Here is a 23426-nt window from a genome sequence, read left to right on the forward strand (position 1 = left end):
CAGCAAAACAGACCGGACCCAGGTGTCTTTGAGAAGCTCAGCGTCAGATTTTGACGTATCTGAAATGCTGCCTTGAACTTGATTTCTGCGGCTGCAGAGCCTACCGGCAGCTGTTGGTATTTACCAGTGGGTGGACTGTGGTCTCTGATTGTTACGAAGCGTTGTTCTCTGATGTGGTTGCACCAAGGGCAGGTCAAGACACCAGACGATCCTCCCACCGGTGAGTGGGCTGCTGAGTTGGCAGGAGGAGGAGATGTGGGTGGGCTTGCACCTGGGCCCCGGACTCCGGTGAGAAAGGCAGACGTGGCTGTCGGGAGGCACAAGCGCTGATTACTGCAGAATCCCGTCTGGATGGCTTTCCAGAACAGCTCACCAGGACGGGCTGGCATTTGACCTCCTCAGCCGTGCACCTAGACCTCCTGCTTTCTGTGGATCCTGGAGCTCAGGCTGCACACATTTACAGAGCACTCCTCAAACTCCTCAGTTGGCTTTTCTCTCCCTCCTCCAAAGTGAAATGAAACCTTTAGAAGGAGCTGGAAGAAGAAAAAATAATTAATTCCATTGCTTCCTGGAAAACCGTGGCTGCAAGGGGATTTGAATTCGCAGGTGGAAAGGCCTAGTTTTCGGGAGTGGATCTCGGTGATGGATGCCCATTCGTCTCTCCTTGGGAAACTGTCTTCATTTGAACACAGACCTTTGCCAATTTTGGAGATCAGTTTTGACAGATTTACTGTGTGTGAATTTTGGGGGGGCCCTGGTTTCTACCTCTTGCCACTTTATTCTTGAAATTCTTATAGACAAACATGGGATAAAGGAAAAAAAAAAAGTGACCAGATGTTTTTAAAGACAATATTTTCATGAAGTAAGGTTGACATCAGCCTGCCAGATTTTAAAACATGAAAATCTTTATGTTTATAACACCACCCAGTAAGGTTTGCCCTGTCCCTGCTTTTCAGGTTGCAGATCTGAGCATGGGGGACCTGCTTTTGCACACCACGGTGATATGGCCAAACCCGCCGGCCTCACTGGGAAAGTGGAAAAAGGAGCCAGAATTGGCAGCCTTTGGTATGTATCAGAACAGAGTTGGGGCACCTGGGTGGCTCGTCAGTTAAGCATCTGACTCTTGATTTTGGCTGAAGTCATGATCTCAGGGTTGTGAGATCGAGCCCCACGTTGGGTATGGAGTCTGCTTAAGATTCTCTCTCCCCACTCCCTGCTCCCCGCCCCTCCCTGCTTGTTCTCTCTCTCTCTCTAAAAAAAAAAATAATAACAGGGTTGGTAGGGGGTAGCACAGAGAGGGAAGCTGGGCTTATTCTTCAAAATAAGAACATAAGAATAATATTTTTCAAAATATTTTTCAAGACCCAATTAATTAACGTTAAGTTCATTACAGTTATCTGAATTGGTCTCCCTGCCGCGGCCACCAACATGTCCCATATAGTAAATGAAACCTGCCAGGTCCGTATGGCCAGTGTGACCACCCCGCTACGTGGGAGAGAGGGAATGGCCTTACCAAGGCTGCCCCATGTATCAACACACAGGGAAAGATTTTGTTGTCGTCACTGCTCTGAATATCTTTTCAAAGTAACGGGTTAATAATAAGCCAAGGAAAACTCATGTGACAAATGAAGACAACACTGCGTTGTTCTGAAAATCAGAGCACTTTCCTGGCTCTCGGACTCCGCCGCTGGGATTCAGGACATCCTTTCGCAGCTGACCTGCTTGGGCAGTGGGGTGCCTTGATCAGTTGTGAGATGCTTCTCAACCGCCACGAATACTGGCTACCAAAAGTAGAGATGCTCGTGGATGATTTATGTTTTAATAAACTAGTTTCGACGGATGCAGTTGCTGCAGTCAGAACTCTCACGTGGTTGTGTTGGGATCAGCATTTTGAGAGAGAAAACTACGGAATTGCGTGTAATTCAGGAATTACGACTAGTGGTTGCAGGAAAATTCGTGTTCGGCATCCAGTGCTGTTGTGAACAGGCACGAGTTTGTTTTACGTTGTGTCTTCCGAGCCCCCACGGGAGATTTGTGGGTGAGCACACAACATAAAGAAAGTCTAGTATTTCCTATTCTCTTACCTTACCTTGTGTTTCTAGAGGAAAGGGGTGATTGCTTGTTGCTTCTTTAACTGAACGCTTTTTTCTTCTTTCCCCCATGATGTGAACAGAGTATCCCCATATGGAATATCCTAGTGATATTAAAATCCGAGTGTTGAGCATAAAGACTGCCGAACTTCCTGCTTAGATCACTCAGCCTTCACTGAACAACTGAGTGACGTTCCTGACATTTTCAAAGAGCCACTAGAACTGTTGATGCCATTTCCTTAAAAATAACAGAGATGGGTAGAAGCGTGCAGGGACAATGTGTGACCAAATAGGACACACGAGAAAGTATTGGGATATGGTAACATGTTGGTGGTTGTTGATGGGCTGCTGCTTTTGGCAGGGGTAGGGATAATTTTTTCTCTTCCCCTTCACCCCCCACATTACCATTTGTGTCTCTTATACTGTAATTTCTTCTTGGAAGGGCTGGGAGCTTTCTGATGCTTCTTGGTAGGTCGCTTCTGGGAAGTGGGATTCCGAAGTCAATGACCCAAACCGTCTGTCTACCTGTTTCTGATTCTGGGCTGCAGATGAACCGTTCCAGAGTTCCACGTTGGGATCTTTTCATGACTGTCTCCTGAATTGTACAGATTTCCTGTGGTTAGAAATAAACAGATTTAGGGGCACCTGGGTGGCTCATTCGGTTGAGCAACTGCCTTCGGCTCAGGTCATGATCCCAGGGTCCTGGGATCGAGCCCCTCGTCGGGCTCCGTGCCCAGTAGGGAGCCTGCTTCTCCTTCTGCCTCTGCCCTTCCCCCTGCCCCCCGCTCATGCTCTCTCTGTCTCTCTCTCTCAAATAAATAAATAAAATCTTTAAAAAAAAGAAACAGATTTAAAAGAAGAAAATAATTTGGGAACAAGGAGGGGTCAACCAACTTTCTCTGTAAAAGGCCACATAGTACATACTCCAGGGTTCAAGGGCCAAGAGGCCACATGTAGTCCAAGGCAGTCATAGACAATATGTAACCAAATGGCCATCTGTATTCACAATCTGCACTGAATGGGCAGCGGGCCCCAGTCTGCCAACCAGTGGTATAAAGGGTTCCAGCAAATGCTGGTTTTGAGGTTTGGGGCTTTACTTGCCCCTTGCTGCACAGGCTCAGATGGAGGGCAGTGTGTGTTTCACTCTTCATCACTCTGTTCCCTGCCCCGTGTGTTGCTTCCTGGGGTTGGGAGGGGGGTGGCTCCCCAGAAGGGAGCCCCCAAGCCCTGTGCTGGGTGTAAATGGACACTACGGCCCCCAGCCCATGATCGGTGATCACACTGCCAGTGGATCCCACAGTTGCCATAGTTAGCAAGGTGAGAAGCACTGGAGGCTCTAGGGGAGGCAGCCTTATTAAGAGTTGTCTCCATGGGGCGCCTGGGTGGCTCATTTGGTTAAGCATCTGCCTTTGGCTCAGGTCATGATCCCAGGGTCCTGGGATCAAGCCCTGTGTCGGGCTCCCTGCTCAGCTGGGAGCCTGCTTCTCTCTCAGCTCCTCCCCCCTGCTTGTGCGCTCTCTCAAATAAACATCTTTAATTAAAAAAAAAAAAAGTTATCTCCAGACTAATAGTAAAGAGAAGCTGGAAGGATTAAAGCGAGGATTGTGAGTAAAGGCAGACTGTCGTCACCATAATGAGATTATTTATGGATTCCCCGTCCGTAAAGGTGCCATGTTGGGCCATTTTGGTGGCACTAACAGCCTTGGAAGTGCCTTTCGAATTCAGGAGTTGTTATAAGGGAAGCAGAGTGATTACCACGGAACCGGCAGCTTTGGAGTTAAAACATGGTTGTCTCTTGCTTTGATTTAAATCTCTAATCTCAGGAAACAGTGCAGCTTTCCTCTGAAACTGAAATCGATGTACTGTTATCCTGGCACCTTGATGTTTTGCTCACAGGACAGCTAATCTGTACTGAATGTTGATGTTTGTCACCAAAAAAAAAGGAAACAGAGAGGGAGGGAGAGAGGAAGAGTGAGTTTGTCTAGGCTTCCACCTTGCTGGGTATCAGATGATCACCTTTGGGGTGTGGAGGGAGTGCTTGGGGCTGGCAGGGGTCGCTAGGAGTTGTGATTGAGGTCACGTCTAAGAGATTGGGCAACACTGCAGTCAGTTGAGTGAGACTAGCCCAGGGGATCAGGGAGAGCTTAAGGTGAAGGTGGTCATAGCCCCGGCTGAGGTCCACTCTGGCCCCACCACTGTGATCCAAGATGGTTGAGGTCAAGGTAAACTGAGGCAGGACAGTAGCCTTTGTAGAACCATGGCAACCACCCCATTGCGCTGTGATCCCAGGGACGTGGTGGGTCTTCTGAGACTTCAGGTCACTGGACACCCTCTCCTGGGGTGGAGCTCCCTGTGTTTTGAAGGAACCAGTTGTCCTGGCCACTGTGAGTTCTGGAGGCTTCACGGTGAGCACACAGGGCCTCTTCGGGTGCTAGTCTCAGCCTCTGTGCAGAGCTCCTTGGTCAGTGGGAACTTTGGAGAGGGAGCCTCTCAGTCGATCCTCTGGGATTCTGGAGGGGGGTCGGATGCTGTGAGTGTGAAGGGCCAGGGGCAGTGCAGACCCAGTGGCTAGGGTTGGTTTCTTTACACCTTCAGGCTCTTTTCTGCAAGGGAGGTGAGAGCCATCCTGCACAAAGGGGCGGTGCGGAGGCTGACCCATCCTAAATAGGGTGGAAAATGAACCAGGCCCTTTGGACTGGTCTCCAGAGGGGCTGGGAGCCTGCGCCCGCCCCCTTCCATCAATGGAGAATTTTCTGAACATTCATTCCTTTTGTAATTCTCTGTGTGGTACACCAGGCCTGTCCCCTCCAGCTGCCTGGGCCCTGGCTCTGCCTTGGGCCAGGGTATGAAGGGGATGTGGTCCCTGCACCCCAGAGCCGAGGATGGGCTCCTCCCCTTCCGGTCCTGTGGGAGGAGTCAGTCACTGAGTGGGCACTGTGCTTGGCATTGTTTAAGGAATTCTCTAGACTGTGCATAATAACTATTGTGTCTGCCCCACCCCTCAAGCCTGTAAGAATAAACCGGCCCACTCCCTGTTTCTCAATGCTTTGTGCGATTCAGCCCGTTTGGAGGAAGTGCTAATGCATTCTGCTTTGTAAACTCCTTTTCATTTCTTCAGGTCAGAGAGATGAATTCGGTTTCCCAAACTCTGGACACTGTGTGTGCGTATGTGTAATATTAGGTTGGTTGGCTTAAGTCTAAGTCACCGTAAGCAATGCTGTTCCGTTGACGTCTGTCTTGCTCCTCTCGCTGCTGACCTAGTGCACTTTTGTTAACCTGTGTATCGCTGGAATTTTAGACTTGTGATGACGCCATAGTTAAACGATGTTTAACCCGAAAGTTTCCACTGGGGTGGGAGGGTTTATTTCCATTTATTTGGGCTTTTTGTGTTTTTATGGACTCTGGAAAGTGTTGTCTCAGTAGGTTTGGTGACGGGCGGAAGGTGGAGTCGGCACTGGCTCACCTCGCTGCCTTCTTCCGAGCTGGAGTGTCGAAAACCCCAAGTTAGCGGGGTTCAGCCGAAAGCCCCACGCGTTACGTGCTGTAACCGTCTGTGCCTTATTTTTTTTTTTTTCCAGTCTTCAAAACTGCTGTGGTCCTTGTATATAAAGATGGCTCCAAACAGAAGAAGAAACTTGTAAGAATCTTATATCCCCCCCTCGATTGAAAGTATCTCCTTTTCTATGTGCTTCTCAGTTCTAGCTGCATAATTATCAATCCACCCCTTGGTCAGATACCAGCCTCTTAGGATTTCCTTGCCTTTTTTTTCTTTTTAAATACATTTGAAGGGTTGCTAAGGACTGGAGGAAATTGCCCATCCTGCCTTCTCTCTGGCAGGCTCACGTTGAGAGCATGAAAGCGAATAGCTATCGGGCCTGCCGTAGCCAGAACCTTCCTGACACTTACTTGTTTTCCTGTTCTCCTTCTGGGGGCCCTCTTCTTCTCCTTCCCATGTCTCTCTTTTACCTGGATCTGGTCAGCGACCTCGTTTGCACGCCCAATACCTGTTTATCGCACGGCCGGTCACTTTCTGCTGGATGACAAAGTGCCCATAGGGCTGATGTCCGTCCAGGAGCATTCTGTTCTCAGGCACCTGGTTTCTTCTCTTCCTGCAGGTAGGATCTCACAGGCTTTCCATTTATGAGGACTGGGACCCCTTCCGGTTTCGGCACATGATCCCTACCGAAGCTCTGCAGGTTCGAGCTTTGGCAAGTGCAGGTAAACCCGGAAATGCGCTGGGTGAACACGCCCGATGTGTGTGTGCATTGTTGGTCTGAACCCATGCTTTTGGTCGAACCTCCCTATTATCCTTTTTTTCTCCTGTATTTAACTCTTTTCCCCCAGCCTCTCCCCTGCCTTTGTTTACCCAGCCATTTATTAACTATTTGAATGAATGAATGGATGTGTGAATTGAATGAGTGAATGGATGTGATGTCTTCAGTATCGTTCCCAAGGAATTCTAGTCATTCTGTTGTGTATATTAGTATTACACTGACCGATGTCTGAGAAGCCATGAGTCTTGTACTTCTGGACAGAATCCTTGAGACCATGAGCGGATAAAGCCCATGTGAAATAACTCACTTGCTTTTTAACCAGGAGACTGAAAAAGACCACCAAAAGCCTAAAAAAGCCATTAAATACATATTTGTGTGTACGCACGTGAAGCATTACAAATCTTTTTATTCGTGTGGAGGCCTTTGAAACGTCAGACCTTTTTCTGTGATCCAAATAGCCGTGAAGCCAGTTGTCGGATAGCAAGGAATATATGTGTTAATATAAATTAGATGATGCTTTAAGCTCAAGAGAAGAGCCATGAATGCCAGCAGGGTATTGACCAAGCAAAGGAATATTTCTGTGACTTGGAGGCCCCATGCAGGGCCTAATTTGAGGCCATTCTAGGGAGGAGCTGTCAGCAGTGGCTCTCCTGAGTGCACCCCGGAGGGAGCACCTTGGGGGTCAGGTAGAAACTCTCAGGCCACACCTGTTCCCTGTCCCAGTTGGATAGCAGGTGCAGCCATCTGGCTGGACAGCGAGGCCATGGAAGGGACCTCCACACATACGCGATAGATCCATATTTCTATGTCCTTCTGGCATCCGACGTGTCCACTCTGCGTGGCTCATCTTTTCCTCATTTCTACTTGTCACCTCCATGAGCGATAAAATTGGCTCCGATCCTCATAAAACCACGTCCCCCTACTCCAATGTCATGTGGTCTTTAGGAAACGTTCGATGACTCACCCAAATTACACTTGATGTAGCTTCCTACGCTGTTGTGATCCCTTGCAGTAGAAAAAGCCAAACGCAAAACCCACATCGGACAAATATATTCAGTTTGATCATTTGCCTTAAGGAGGTTTCTTCCTGATCTTACAGCAAGGAGATTTACTCTGGTGTCTTTTTACTTAACGGTCTGATTTTCGAGACCTGGTCCGCTGCAGGTCTAACGCGGCTGTGATAGCATTCAGAGGGTTGGGCTCTTCAACGCTATCCTTGTCCTATTTCGCAATCTCGGGTTGCGGGTTATCTAGTTCGTGTTTCCTTGTGCCTGGTTTATAAGATGGAAAGCTTATGTTTATAGCAAACTGCAGGCTTCTCAGCCAGAAATTTTCCCTTCATTGAAGACTAAATACATAAAGAATTTAAATTTTGAAAACAAAGCCATCTTTGTGATATGCCATTCTATTCTCACTCTGCTTTTCGTTCAAATCAAGCTTAAAGCAATCAAGATAAAAGCTCGTTTTAACAGAGTTACAAAGACTAGCCAACATGTTTCTCATTAGGAGATACATTCCAGTGGATCTGAGAAATCAGAACGTGCAGTTGCATGATTTTTATCTTGACTTGGGAAGATTTGTGGAAATTTCAGCAGATGAGCCCTGGTTGGAGTTAAATAATGCGGGTACAATGAGGGTCTGTGACCAGGGCCCTGACCCACTGGGGAAGGCCGAGACCTCACCATGTGCAGTCTCAATGTTTGTAGCGATTGTTCCTTTCACAAACACTCTATTCAGGACCTAAAAGAATATGGTCATGCAGGCATTGTAAGGCTTAGAAATGAAAGCCAACTGTTCCTCACCTTCTCAGCATCCCATGTTTGCTTCTCTCAGAGTGGGTACCCTGGCGGTGCTGAGAAAGCAGAACCCCACTTGTTTCCAGGACCTGCTTGTCCAGGGCACTAGGCCTGGTCACTTGCAGAGAGGGCTCCTGCCACGGACACAAGGACCTGTCTCTCTAGCCCTGGCCTGATGGAGTCAGCCTTACAACTACTCACTCAGCTGAAATAGTTCAGCCAAACAGGTTGTGTATCCAAAGGGGGCAGTTCTGGAATCAGTATGATGGACTGCTGGCCCTTTTAGACCACCGAGCAGGAGATTTTTAGCAACTGGAGATTTTCCAAGTGTTCCTTTCCCTCACGCCCATCCCCATCAAGGCTTTCACTTTGTCTCTTTAAGATGACAAGGAGGTAGGGGCACCTGGGTGGCTCAGTCGTTAAGCGTCTGCCTTCGCCTCAGGGCGTGATCCCAGGGTCCTGGGATCCAGCCCCACATCGGGCTCCCTGCTCTGCTGGGAGCCTGCTTCTTCCTCTCCCACTCCCCCTGCTTGTGTTCCCTCTCTTGCTGACTGTCTCTCTCTCTCTTTCAAATAAATAAACAAAATCTTAAAAAAAAAAAGAAAAAGAAGATGACAAGCAGGTGGCACGGGACCTTTGGCCTCCGCAGGCTCTGCACTCTTGAATCTTATACACCAAGGTGTAGAAATGCTTTTGTAAGAATGCAGATAAATCTCTTTGACAGACGCCCTAACTCGTCCTTGTTGTAATTTGTTTAGATGCAGAAGCAAACACTGTGTGTGAAATTGTCCACGTCAAATCAGAGTCTGAAGGGAGGCCAGAGAGGGTCTTCCATCTGTGCTGCAGGTGAGCCTGGGGCCGGGAGGGGGTGATGGCACAGCCCAGGTGGGAGGGTTGTGATGGCTCCATGTCCCTCCCGCACTCCTGGGTCTGCATGTCAGCCTGTGTGTCCATAGATGACGCGGGCTTTTTCTTGTACATTTCAGAAGTGAGTTAACACGTATTAAATAACAGTAAGGGGGGGGCTGGGTGGCTCAGTTGGTTAGGAGTCTGCCTTCGGCTCAGATCATGATCTCGGGGTCCTGGGATCGAGCACCACGTTGGTCTGCCTGCTCGGCTGGGAGCCTGCTTCTCCTTCTGCCCCTCCCCCCACTCATGCTTGCTCTCTCTCTCTCTCTCTCAAATAAATAAATAAATAACACAAATTGGACAGGTTAAACTGATGTTATCAGAACACAGACAATAACCTCGTTAACTTCATATCTTTCTAAAAGGAAATAGGAATTTTCTTATGTATGCGATGTTCAAATGAGAGCTTTCTCCCCATAGTTACATTTGATTAGAAGTAGATTAGAAGGGCCGGGCTGCCTTGTACTTTTTTGTTTTGGTGTTGAGATGCATTGTTTTGACTGTGGCATCTCTGAGATGAGGCAGATGGAGAACCAGCTGGGACGAGGTAAGAGGTGGGCAGGCGCTACCTGGGCCCTGGCCCTGTCGGGAAGTTACAGATAGGGAGCCACAAGTTGCCCAGGTCCACCTACAGGTCTCAGAAGGAAGCCAAACTTAGAATGTGGGCCTCTGTTGATTTCTTCGTGTTCTTTTCCTTCCCCCCTTGTCCTTCCCTCTCCTCCTCCATGAGAATTTGAGACCTTTTTTCAAATGCAGCCAATTCTCCCTCTCTGTTTTTTTTTTTTTTTTTCCTAAAAAAATGTCAAAATGAATGGTCCTGACGGCCAGTGTTCTGGTGTATTTGGCTTGACAGACGATCTATACTCAGCTAGGCTTTAAGCTAATCATGGGTACTCGGTGACTCACTCAGTACTTCCCCAGTACCCCACAGCGCGGGTAGTAATATGCTATAGGTCGCCTACAAAGAAATCTGACAGAATCGGTGTTGTTATGATTTTTAGCAATATTTTATCATGTTTTTGCTAGCATCATAAGAAAGCACATTAACCAAGCATGAACTTAGCTAAGCCCCTTCTTTGCATTATTTCGTTTAGTCAGACTGAGGTACATTCTTCCATTTTACACTTGGGGAGCAAGGCTCATGGAGGGTACTTCGCCTAAAATATTATAGCAAATGAACACTGAGTTCAGACTCGGGTGGATTTGCTTTCCAAGCCCCTGTTTTGTGTCTCTGCCTCAGCTGTCTGTGTTGAGTGACAAATCAACAAAGGGCAGAACATGGGAAGCTGCTGGGACTAGAATTGACATTTTTTTTCAAATGAGCCACATGTGGTTTGAGCACCGTCTTTACCATTTGTGATTTTGTCGGTAAGGCCCAGGGGGTCTGGTGAGCCTGCTCCTAGACGTGCTAAATTCGTCATTAATAAGGAATACCAGGTGACACTTACCTGGGTACGAATACTGAGAACCTAATGAGAACCAGGACTCTGAACCAGGAAGTACTTTTCTATGGTGGGAATTAGGACTTGAGAAGATCGTTCGGTTCTCTACAACGTGGCGTTAATACGGGCTTGTTGAAATGTGTCATGGGAGCACTTGATGTTTAACAGAAAGCCAGCTCAAGAGGGAACTAAGGATGTTGGTTGGGACATCGGACTTCGGGTGCTCTGCAGAGCTGAGAATCCCGTGGTTCATTTGTCTGCAAAAGCATTTTAGAATGAAAGGCTTTGCTGTAAGTATCAAGAGCAGGATCTGGCACCGTCTGGGTGCGGAACCCGTCTGTTCATTAATGGGCTGCCTGTCCCACATTAGCCGCAGGGGACGGATCACAAAGCATCAAGGGAAAGAGGTACACGTTCTCCGTCACCGGCGATGAAAACATGGCTCAGCGTAGGAACTGGAGTTGTGGCCTCAGTCTTTATAACCTTTGGCCCTCAGGGATGTTTGTGGGGCTGCACCCGATAATATTAGAAGTTCCCCACGTGTTAGGTACTTTTCCCCTAACATGGATAAATCTTCTTTCTTTTCATAGCTCTCCAGAGAGCCGGGAAGATCTCCTGAAGGCTGTGCACTCCATCCTGCGTGATAAGCACAGAAGACAGCTCCTCAAAACTGAAAGCCTTCCCTCATCCCAGCAATATGTACCTTTCGGAGGAAAAAGATTGTGTGCGCTCAAAGGGGCCAGGCCAGCCATGAGCAGGGCAGGTACTGTGGGGATCCCGACGTTCAAGATCCCCGTCACCCCCACTCCACTGTAGAACTCCAGTGAGCTTGACGTTTTTGTTGAGCAAGAATTAGACGTGGCCTGGTGGGGGCGAATGTTGGAGTACAGCTCTTCCCTGGCCCCAGGTTCCTTGCCCTTGCCTCCTTCCCGGCAGCTCCCTGGGGATCCGCCCTTCATTTACTCCTCTCGCCCTCCTTCCCAGCTTCCCTTTGCCGCCCTCCTCCTTTTGGCTGGGGCCTCCTCTCTCATTCGCCGAGCCAGGAAGTGAGCATATTCTCTTTCTGGAGGGGCTCTCAGCCTGCTTGTGGAATGAGAGTCGCTGCTTTGCATGACAGCCAGCTTTGTCTAGCCAAAAGCAGTGTGTCATGTCTCAGCAAGGTCACGGCCCACCATTCTGATAACATGGTGGCCTTGTAATCTGGAAACACGGCAATGCCTGTTCTCAGTAGGGATTCCATGTTTGGTAGACCAGATGACACATCAGATTTTTACCCTTGCCTTAAGCCTGCAACTTTATTTTTAGCTTCAGTGTTAGTTTGGGGAAGCCTTGAGCTGCTATTGGTAAAGAGGAATGTAGTTTAAATGGTCCCAGAGTAAATGGTCTTTGAGGACTAGAATTGTCACCGTGGAACGGGGAGGAAGGAAGACCTATACTACCATCTATAAACAGCAGTAAAATATATCTAGGAAGAAAGATATTTTCATAATGTAGGTGTATTAATGACATCAAGATATTAACACTTTTATCACTCCTTTCTTAAGAGGCAGCCCCGAATTTTTCAGGGAAGATTCCAATAAAAGAGGCTTCCTTTGCATTTGCCAAGAAGGTTCTGACCTTTGTCTCAATGACCTTTCCGCCTGTTCTCAATTGTGTTGAAGAGGCATGGATAGAATCGTGAATGGTTGGAGGTTTTTGTAGACATAGCCTACAGAGTTTGACATGGGATATTACATTCTTTGAGCACTTAAGTTGAACTAATGTTGGGGGTTAGTTATCTTGAATCTTTTCTCCAATTAGTTGATAAATGTTTACTGAAAACCTAGTGCAGTGAATACCCGGTGTTCTCTTGGGTTCTCCAAGGTATCTTAAGAGTCTTACATACCTCTGTATCCACAATTTCTCATGGAGTCCTCATGTTAAGAAAGCTTTGCAGATCCCTATATAAGCTTACAGTAGAGCATTTCTCCTTAGAATTGTCTCACCTAATCCTTTTACTTGCTGGGGGATGCTTAAATTAGGATTGAGAATACATATCCCAACCTTAGGAAACCTGCCTGTCATTGACCAGGTTTCAGTTGTTATTCAAGGGACCTAAAGTCAGAGCTGCATTTACTTTGAAACTAAGCCATTTTACTCTGTAGGACCCTCAGAAGTTTTCCTGCTGAGACCCCCTTTGGAAAGAAAACAAAACCAACCCACACCTTACACTGTCATGAAAACCAAGAGAAACCGTCCATGTCAGCCTGTTGGCTTTGGCAGATTGGAAGATTTTCTGCCTGATGGCTCATTTTTGGCTGAAGAAAGTCTTTACTATTCTGCTTTTGAAACTCCTATCATCAAGATCTTCACGTTAGATGATTTAAAGATGGTGTTTGAGTGGGTCAGCTGGCACTGGTTTGTCAGTCTTAACAATGCACTGGAAATACTCAATTCAGAGATTGTGTCCCTGAATCCCAGAAGGCTGGCCTGGTTATTAAGTATCCTTTTAATAAAGGATCAATACTCATGCTTCATTATGCATTGTCATGAATACCCAGGTAGCTTATTTCTCTGTTCTTTTGGAAGAGGACAGTAAAGCCAGATATCCTACCTTGTTACTCAGTCCCAGAGTACTGTACGTCTGCCAGTAGCCCAATTAAACATTTTTTTTGTTCCAGCATTTTCTTATGAAAAATTTCAGATTCAATACAACAGCTAAAAGAATGCTACACATACAGAACCTACCATCTATTCTATAATGGATACTTTTCTGTATTTTCCTTATCATATATCTGTCCATCTACCATCCATCAACTCATCGTATTTTTGACCCATTTCAAAAATACAGACATCAACACATTTCACCCCTCAATACTTTAGCATGCAGATCTTTGGCGAATATTTCCAAGAGCCCAGTTTTGAATTGAGGGAGTTCTAATATAGTGATTGGAGAGAGCCAGTCTCTACTACGGTGGTGTTGGGATGAAACTGACCAGGAACTTTCTGCTTCTTCCCAGTGGAATAGAAACAGTGGGTTTTTTTCTTTTTTTCTTTTTTCCATTTTTTCTGGAAACCTTTTTCCAGTTCCCCTCCTTGATCTAGAGGCATATCCATTTGTTCCATATTGGAAGATGGTAAGAGGGCACCCCTGAACCATGATGGGAACACAGGGGTGTGAGGCAGAGGGCAGCTGGAATGGGAGCCCCCTCACCGCCCTGGGACCTGCCGTGTTTGAAGTCACGGCCTGGTTTGGTGGTCATCGAGAATAGTCATCTCACTTCTGACAGCAGTAAAGCAATTTAATGGTTTTTAGGGCTTAGGTTTTAGGAACACTGCTCCTAACTGGTGTCTAGGCTCCCCCCCTCCGTTGGAAACCCCATGTTGCATTTCACCTTCTCGGGCCTCACGCAGCAGCCACTTGACTAGTGAGGGAGAAGCAGCAGCGTTTCCCTGCGTGTGTGTCTTTTGTGTGTGTGTGTGTGTGTGTGTGTGTGTACGTGTACATTCATTTGCCTGACTGGTGAATCTTGTGTGTTTGTCTGGAATAATTCTGGCTTCCCAGAAGGCAGTAGGGTGAACGAACGGACTCTGAGATTTGTTTTTTCTTAATTGTTAGTCACTTCACATAGCACTTCGAGGTTCATGGTGTGGGTGTCATATCTTATTTATTTCTCATGCCACTCAGGCGCCGATATTTTAATGGCTCTGTAGGAGAGCAGTCGGTGAGACACAGAATGTACTCGGGGGGAAAGTTCCCATTGGCATAGCTTCACAGTGGATGTGGGGCTTTGGCAGAAAGAGGGCAGGGCAGTCGCTGGAGACTTGGTATCTCGAGAGCCACTCCGCCGTAGGCTGTGCGTGAGGGATGCCGCGCCCTTTGCTAACTGTAGGTCCTCCAGAAACGCTACTTTGGGTTTCCCAGAAAGCAGTAGAACTGCTGTCTCCTTGACACATCGTGGCGATGTCTGCCAAGACAGTGGAACTCGAGAAGCATCCCTCACCCTTACTAAAGACCCATTCCTGCCACGTGGCCCTGGGACAGCCCCTGGGGCTCCCCAGAGCACTGCGCCAAGGGACCTTGTCAGGGTTGAGGGCACTAACTAATCCCAAGGTCGGCGGTCTCCTTGAGTGCAGCACAGGGTGGAGAAATGGATAGTTTCAGAGGGAGGTGAATCCCCTTTCTCCCCCATAACCAGCACCCCTCCCCGACTCCCTCTGTCCCCCCCCCCCTCTGGTCAGTTGCCATGCCATCCTCCAAGTCCAGACACCCGTGTGAAGTAAAGACTGTAAGACAGACTGATGAAATCTGGACCGTAAGCCCCGAACGACATCAAGGCACGAAATAAATCCCACGTAGTTTTTCTTTTCTTTGCTGTCTGGATTGTCATCGCATGTAAAGCATGTGGGGGTTTTATTTTTATATTTTTGTGTGTGTGTGCAGTGTCCGCCCCAAGCAAGTCTCTTGGGAGAAGGAGGCGGCGACTGGCTCGAAACAGGTTTACCATTGACTCTGACGCCATCTCTGCCAGCAGCCCGGAGAAAGAGTCCCAGCAGCCCCCCGGTGGCGGGGACACTGACCGGTGGGTGGAGGAACAGTTCGATCTTGCTCAGTACGAGGAGCAGGATGACATCAAGGAGACGGACATCCTCAGTGACGATGATGAGTTCTGCGAGTCCGTGAAGGGTGCTGCAGTGGACACGGACCTCCGGGAGCAGCTCCAGGCTGCCTCCATCAGTCAGCGGGAGCGAGGCCGGAGAGCCCTGGATAGCCACGCGTCCCGCATGACGCAGCTCAAGAAGCAGGCCGCCCTCTCGGGCATCAACGGAGGCCTGGAGAGCCCGGCCGAGGAAGTCATTTGGGTCAGGCGGGAAGACTTCGCCCCGTCCCGCAAGCTGAACACTGAGATCTGACTGTCCTTCCCCCCGCAGAGAGTGTGTGTAGATACTTGGCCCTCACGCTGCCTCCCCTCCTGTCCCCCTCCTGTCCCCGAGAGGAGGAGAATGTTCCCTTAGGTCGCACTCTTGCACACACGGTCTTGGCGGCTGACTTTTGTTGCGAAGCCATGTAGCCACCCAACTTCGTCATTTCTAACGACATCGGAAAGGATTGTTCAGAATCCCCAATAAGCTCGAGTCCTATCTTCTGTATATTACTAAGGGCTTTTATTTATTCTCAACTAATCAGGGCCGGAAGAGTTTAAAAATTAAAAAAAAAAAAAAAAAAGATTCTACAGCACTGGAAAGCGAATGACCCCCAGGAGTTTAAAGTATGTACAATGGATTAGTTGAAGGGATAGCACAAAAAAAAAAAAAAATAAATAAATCATCAGCATCATAAAAAAGTCATTCTATCTGAAATCAGTCCAGGAGCCATCTCTAAGTTGGGGAACCACCTTCAAACACGAAATGCCGCAAAGCAACTGTACAGCTGAACAGTGTTCTTACTCCTTTCCCTCTTCAGTGTCTGAGAATATCTGTGTATTTTAAGAATGTGTGAGGAGATGGTGGACATGTATGTTTTGATGAGCCATTGTTTTTTGTGTTTTTTTCCTCTCTCTCTTCTGTTTTGGTCTATGGCTGGTCTTACTCGATGTCAGTGTCGGAAGTTCTAGTTTTGCATAGAATTGTAAAGATGCCAAACTCTTTGAGAAGAGATCCAAATTTATCACTTGAAAAAAAAAAACACTATTTTTTGTATTTTACCTGAGATGCAGGGGCACAAACAGATGAGAATTTTACAGTGTTAGTGTAACTGAGTCTAAAAAAAAAATGAGGATTTTACCTTTTACAGAGAGAGTGAGGCATGGTGATTTATATTTATATATGAAAGGCCAACGAGATGGTTAGGAGAAACTTTTTTTCCAAGAAGAAGATTTCTTTTTGTTTTTTTGTTTTGTTTTGTTTTTTAATGTTGGAATCTCTATCTGAGATGGGAGCTTGGCTGGATTAAACGTGACACCCGAATGGGCGTGTGTGTGTCTGTTGCACATGGCGGGGGAGGGGAGACTCCTTCTCAAGGGGTTGCCATGGTGATCATTGGTTTTCCCATCAAAGTTGCATCTTCATCCATAGATGACCTGTCCCTTCCCTGACCGTCCATACCAAACCTCTTATCAAAACAGCCTCTTCAGAAACATCCCTTGCATTTCACACTTTCTCCATGCCAACGAAACAGGGTAAACATGCTAAAAATCTAACGTTCTCAACAGATTTCCAAACAGGAAGAACAAAAACAAGTTAAAGCACTTTCGATTTTTTTTTTAAACGGTTTATAGCTTTTTTTTTTTCTTCCCATTTCACGATGTCCACTTCCTAAGAAGGGTTTAAATAATATGAAAACTTTCTTTTTGGGGAAAATATCTATTCGATGTTTGACACATCAGTAGGTACTTTAAAGACCTGAATTTTATAGTAGCTTTAGGAATTATATTTTATAAAAATCAGTTATGACTTTATATTTCCAGACGATAGAGAGTTCAGAATATCACGCTCTTCTGCCCCTGCTTGCTTTACCAGCTTTCCTCCCTGTATCCCTCTCCTTTTTTGGGTTTCCAGGGCTTTGAGCTTGATCTTTTGAAAGTTTTATTCTATTAAATTTTTGCTATATCTTCTGATTTTCTTAAAAAGCTTTAGAATGGTTTCTATACCCTTTGTACCACTGCATTGTTCCATATCACCTCCAGTTCGATTGTGTCCGGATGGAAAACTGAAGCAGAGACTTCTGATGAGTCACACTTACTGACCCCAGTGCAACAGTTCCGTCTGAAAAAATGCTGGAAAGTCTGGTGCTTGGAGAGGGTGCCATTGTCTCTTGTACATAAGGTCATGACGTGTCTATGTCAAAAGTTCTTATATATTTCTTTTATAAGCTGAAAGAAGGTCTATTTTTATGTTTTTAGGTCTACGAATGGAACGTTGTAAATGCCTGTCAAACAATAAAAATACTGAAAAGTATCTGCACGGTCCTGTGCCTTTTTGGACGGGAGGATGGATGTGGCCCGTTGGCGGGAAGGAGTTCTGTGAGAGGAAATTCTTGGGAATGCCTGTTCTTTTCTCTCTCCCTACGTAATTATGAGCATCAAGGGAAAGTTGACTTGGTTGAGGTTAAAGGTTTTTTGTGGGGTTTTTTTATTGATTTTTCTAAAATCGAGGTATAACTGACCTATGCTATGATATTAGTTTCAGGCAGACGACATAATGATTCGGAATTTGTATATGTTGCGAAAGGACCACCACGGTAGTGCACTGAACACCTGTCCCCACACAGAGTTATAAATGTTTCTTTCTTGTGATGAGAACCTTCAAAATCCACTCTGCTAGCTACTTTCAAGTATGCAGTATGACGTTTTCACTGTAGTCACCATGATGTAAAAGTCCCACCCTGGGACTTTTCGTTTTATAACTAGAAATTTGTACTTTTTGACCCCTTTGGCCCATATTGTCCCATTCCCAACCTCCACCCCCCCATCTCCCATCTCAGGCAAGCCCCAGTCTGTTCTCTGTGTCCACGAGCTTGGGTTTTGTTGGTTTGGGTTTGGGGGAGTTGTTTTTAGATTCCTGCTGTACGTGAGGTCATACGGTATTTATCTTTTTTTGCCCTAGATCTTGAATTTTTTCTCTCTCTAAAGATTTTATTTATTTGAGAGTGAGAGAGAGCAAAAGAGGGGGGAGGCAGAGGGAGAAGGAGAATCGGGCTGCCCACCAAGCAAGGAGCCCGATGTGGTGCTCGATACCAGGACCCTGAGATCATGACCTGAGTGGAAGCAGACACTCAACTGACTGAGCCACCCAGGTGTCCTGAGCTTGAAGTTTTAACCAAAAAAAAAAAAAAAAAAAAAAAAGCAATCGCTCAGCATTTTGGTCTTTTTTTAAAAATATTTATTTATTTTTTAGAGAGAGAGAGCAGGGGGAGGGGCAGAGGGAGAAGGAGAGAGAGAATCTGAACCAAACTCCCTGCTGAGTGTGGAGCCCAACATGGGGCTCAATCCCACAATCCCGAGCTCATGACCTGAGCCAAAATCAAGAGTTGGATACCTAACCGGCTGAGCCACCCAGACGCCTGAGCATCTTGTAGGAAATGACACAATTCTGTATCTATATCCACACTGAGCCCTTTTCCAGTCTCCCGCCCCCTCCTGGAGGAGCAGGCGGAGGGGTGCCCCGGGAAGCGTTGGGGTGGAGCTTAGACTGGCCTGGGTGGGTGAGCTCTTGAGCCCGTGATCTGCCACCACATTTTTGTCCCTGGGGGTCTTGCTGACTGGGTCTTCTACAGAATCACAAGAAAGATCAACACAGTCTTGGGATCCCGTTCCTCAGTCCCTTAGGAACCTACCCAGTCAAAGTGTATCCCACCGACCCCTGCCCTGCAGGTGAACTCGTTCTCTCCTGCCTGCCTGTGCAAACTAGAATACCTCCTTCCCACAACAGCAGGTGAACACCGCTGCTTAGCGCCTGATCCGCAGTGTGGTTGGGGACCGGCAGCATCGGGCTGAACCATGGGAGCTGGGAGAAGTACCAGAACTACCCCACCCAGACCTGCTGAACCAGAACTTGCATGGTAGCAAGATCCCCAGGGATCTTGTGCGTGTTCAAATTGGAGAAGTGTTGGTTTGGCTACATCCAAACGTTTTGATGTTGACAATGATTTGAAGCACATCTTACTTCTTAAAGCGTAGTTGGGCTCTGCTGTATCCCTCAGTTTTCGAAAGTTCGACTTACATCACATAGCCTTTTTTGTTTTTAAGATTTTATTTATTTGAGAGAGTGAGAGCGAGAGAGCACAAGCAGGGGGAAGAGGCAGGGGGAGAAGGAGAAGCAGGCTCCCTGCTGAGCAGGGAACCCGACTCGGGACTCGATCTCAGGACCCCGGGATCATGACCTGAGCCCAAGGCAGACGCTTCACCAACTGAGCCACCCAGGTGCCCCCACCACATGGCTTTCACAAAAGATGTACAGTGAACCCTTACAGAGGCAGGACACAGCCCCGGGCGCTGCCTCGCCCAGGATCCAGGCTCAACGTCTCTGCATCCAAGCTCCAGAGCTCTGAACTGTGTGAGCACTGTGCTTTATCTTGGTTTATCTTGTGCATCTGTTAGCAAGATGTGTCCTATGGTAAGCCGAGAGATGCAGACATTTTTCCCATGTAAATTAACGGTAAGTGCTTCTTTGCCTTCTGACATTTTGGTGAATGAAAGCTTTCCTAGGAAAGCTCTACTTTCAGATAGCAGGGGAAACCTGCATATATATTTTATATATATATATTTTAAGACACAGAAACTTTTTTTTAAGATTTGATATATTTATTAAAGAAAGAAAGAGCACGGGCAGGGGGAGAGAGAGGGACAAGCCGACTCCCCACTGAGCAGAGCGTCCAACGCGGGGCTCGATCCCAGGACCCTGAGACCGTGACCCTGAGACCATGACCCTGAGCCGAAGGCAGACGCTTCACCGGCTGAGCCACCCAGGCGCCCCAGAAACATTTCTCTCTGTACCTATTGTATTCCTTTTAGGGGATGCCTGAAGCCGGCGTGGCACTTGATGGAATTATTCTAACAGTTCGCACCTGTATTGGTGAGACTGGAGTTCGGGCTGCTTTCCTTTCCTATCTGAGGCTCTCAGTGTGGGGCAGTTGAGGCTCCGAGTCCAGTACACAGAAATTACCACGCCTTTATCGCCCTAACCTAGTTTCTGTCTCAGGCTCGTATCCCATCGGGCTGGGGGGAAACACCCTCAGTATCCCGCTCTCTCCAGTCTTTCAGCCGTGGAGGTGACAGTGGCCAGAGGTGACCGTGGCCATGACGACGGTCCTTACCCACAGGCTCCTTCACGTTTGGTGGCAGACTGGTGTTGCCGTTAGCCCGACTCTGGTTCCCCACCCAGGGCACCTCTGCAAGCAGCCCCCGCTCCCTGGGCATTTCATGTCCCCCTGGGATGTTGCCATGAGGCCTTGCCCAAGTTCTTCCCCGTTCCATCCCTCAGACCTCTCTCTCTCCTGCCCCCATCCCAAGGTAGTGGATGTGCCTTTCTGTGTGTGCGTGGGGTTATGAGGGGTTGAGGCTACGGGGGCGCTGCAGGGCTGGGGGGACTATGTGTGAGTGTGTGTGTGGGTGAGGCTATGTGTGCGTGGCAGGGGTGTGGGGCTGTGTGGGAGGTGGGGGTGGGTCTATGTCGGGGAGGGCTGTGTGTGGGGGGAGTGGGGACTGGAGGAGGCTGGGGATGTGGGGGTGGGGAAGCTGTGTGGAGGGGGCTGTGTGGGAGGTGGTGGAGGGGTGTGAGAGGAGTGGAGGATGTGTGGGAGGGGGTGAGGAGTGGAGGGTTATGTGCGTGGGGTGTGTTGGGGGCTGTGTCTGGGTGTGGGGTTGTGGGGGGTGCTGTGGGGGGGCTATATGTATGGCAGTGGGTGTGGGGGGTGGGGGGCTGTGTCTGTGGGACTGAGGATGGGGGCGTGGGAGGGGCTGTTGGGGGGGCTGTGCGTGTAGGTGGGGAGGCTGTGTAGATGGTTGTGGGCAAGGGCGGGGGGAGCAGTGTAGACAAGGCCTTAGTTTTTTTCCAGACTCTTTGTTGACACCCAGCTTTTACCTGAGTCTTACAGGCAGTTTCTGCTTTCCATCTTGACGCAAACCTGTCCTAGTGTAGGGGATCCCTGTAACAATCCCTCAGAAGAGACGGAACTAGGAACGTAGGGAAGAGGGAGAAATAAAAATATACAGGGAGAAAAAAATTTTAAAATACACAAAATATTCAGCCACTGATTCATAAAGTGGGATCAGAATCGTGGCATCATGGGCTTTTCTAAAAGATGTCCATGTTTGAAGAAAGAACAAAGAATATTCAAAACACAAATTATGACTGTGTAGGGTTCTGTGAACAGGCTGGTGCTGTTGGGAAGGGACTGTTTTTGCTTGACTGAAGCAGTGGTAGAGCCCCCCCCCCCAAACATATCCCTGGGATCACTTTGTTTCCGTTGTCCTCCCTGTTATCACCTCCCCCCGCCCCGCCAATATCCATAGAATGCATTGCATATTAGACCTCCTACATCAACAATAGATCATTCTGGTCTGTTCTGTACTTTCTACCGTACGAAGCAAACAAACTGTCCTCTTTCACTAAGGCAGTGTCTCGTCGCCCATGTCCACGCCTCAACCACGTGCTCGGTGTGAGGTGGTGAGACTGCCACGTCTGCAAACCCTTCCATCCCTGCGTTTAAGAGCAGACGCATTGGGGGCTGGTGGTTTCTAGCTTGGGCTGTGGTCTAGAGCCGGGAACTACGCCCATGCACACCTAGCACTGTCGAGAGAGCCCACCGCTCTTGGATTGGGGAGGCATGCTACTTTTTTAAAAACCTAAATCCAGGGTCCTTTATATTTTAAAAATCAGGATCCACTATGGAACATAATCCATTAGAAGAGAATTCCATTTTCCATGTTCTTTCAACACACTCCACATGCAGGTCAAAGCAAAGTGGGCCCCTCACAACGTTGCTGCCGTCTGTCTGAGCCCCAGTGCCATCGTCTTAGGCTTTGGGACTTAGTGCATTTTCCTGGAAGCCAGCTGGGGGCTTCCTGAGCTCTTCCCAAGAACTTGTTGGTCTCTGAGCTCCGAGGCTTCCTCTTCAGCAGGACGTCCTGTGTTCTGCTGTGCTCAGCTCCGTGCTGGTGTTCCGTGCCTGGTGTCGTTGCTGTGTGCTTTAGACATTAATGGTCGGTGGGTTATAAACCCCTTCACTTTATCAAAAAAAAGATTTATTTATTTGAGAAAGAGAGAGAATGTGAGCAGGGGAGGGGCACAGGGAGAGGGAGAGAGAGCATCTCAAGCAGACTCCCTGCTGAATGCAGAGCCAGACGTGGGGTTCGATCCTAGGACCCTAAGATCATGACCTGAGCTGGAACCAAGAGTCAGATGCTTAACCGACTGAGCCACCCAGGCGTCCCATAATCCCTTCACTTTCAATCAGGATGGTAACATTTTGGCTCATGTCCTTCCTGATCGTTCCTCAAATACATGCATGGGTGTGCATGTGTGCAAACACACACACAAAAAATGGGTTCATACTAATTTGTTGATACATACTTTTTTATTGACACATACTTTTTTATTAAACTGATTTTACCCTCAATGCTACAAATTGTGGCCATTTTCCTAAGACATGACATATATAGGTCTACATCACTCTGAGTCATTGTGACATAGTAATCCATTTATATTTTTATTTTTATGCAAATTCAATGTAATCCATTTTAATGGATGGACTGTGATTTACCATAATTTATATATTCCAATTCCCTGCTGATGGTCATTAGGGATTCTGGTTTTTATTATTTAAAAAATGCTGTGAATATCTGTATTGCATAATCTTTGAGCATGAGTCCACTTATTTCCTTAGAGTACAATCATAGAAATAGCTTTGAGTGTATTTATATGCATTTTTAAAGAATCTGATGTACATTTCTACCTTGTAGGGGGACATACTCCTGTTCTGTTTGGCTTTTGGTAAGTGGTCAAGATCCAATTTCCTGCATGGTGTCTTCACTCCTTTTTCTTTCCTTCACTTCTTTCTTTTTTTTCTCTCTCTTTTTTTAAAAACATGTATTTAGTTAGGAGAGAGAGAGCATGGTGGGGGGGGGTGGGCAGAGGGAGAGGGAGAGAATCTCAAGCAGATTCCCCACTGAGCACAGAGCCCGACGCAGGGCTTGATCTCACGACCCTGAGATCATGACCTGAGCCAAAACTGAGAGTCGGACACTTAACCAAGGGAGCCACCCAGACACCCCTTGGTGTCTTCACTTTGCCACAGAAATGCGTGTGGCCTTGCCATGGAGCCTGGCATTTTCACCTGCATTTGTATTTAGATTCTTGGGCCAGAAATGCCTAATGAGCCGGGCCTCGTCCCAGTCCTGTCCTCCACTCCAGCCTCAGTTTTACTGGAGCGTTTGG

General features: G+C 47.6%; 1 protein-coding gene across 8 annotated transcripts in view; it reads left to right on the forward strand.

The window, feature by feature from the left end:
• Nucleotides 1-17447, forward strand: part of TIAM1 (TIAM Rac1 associated GEF 1) — a 369772-nt gene extending 352325 nt beyond the window's left edge. For all 8 annotated transcript variants that reach the window (XM_040621045.1, XM_040621043.1, XM_040621044.1 and 5 more), the window contains 6 exons: nucleotides 957-1065; nucleotides 5669-5727; nucleotides 6206-6308; nucleotides 8919-9006; nucleotides 11102-11274; nucleotides 14935-17447. In XM_040621045.1, the coding sequence (XP_040476979.1) occupies nucleotides 957-1065; nucleotides 5669-5727; nucleotides 6206-6308; nucleotides 8919-9006; nucleotides 11102-11274; nucleotides 14935-15404 (1002 nt within the window). In that variant the 3' untranslated portion in view covers nucleotides 15405-17447. The remainder of the gene's footprint in view (nucleotides 1-956; nucleotides 1066-5668; nucleotides 5728-6205; nucleotides 6309-8918; nucleotides 9007-11101; nucleotides 11275-14934) is intronic.
• The last annotated feature ends 5979 nt before the right edge of the window (nucleotides 17448-23426 follow it).

Source organism: Ursus maritimus, unplaced genomic scaffold (genome assembly GCF_017311325.1).
Source record: "Ursus maritimus isolate PB19 unplaced genomic scaffold, ASM1731132v1 scaffold_4, whole genome shotgun sequence".
In the NCBI taxonomy this organism is placed as follows: Eukaryota; Metazoa; Chordata; class Mammalia; order Carnivora; family Ursidae; genus Ursus; species Ursus maritimus.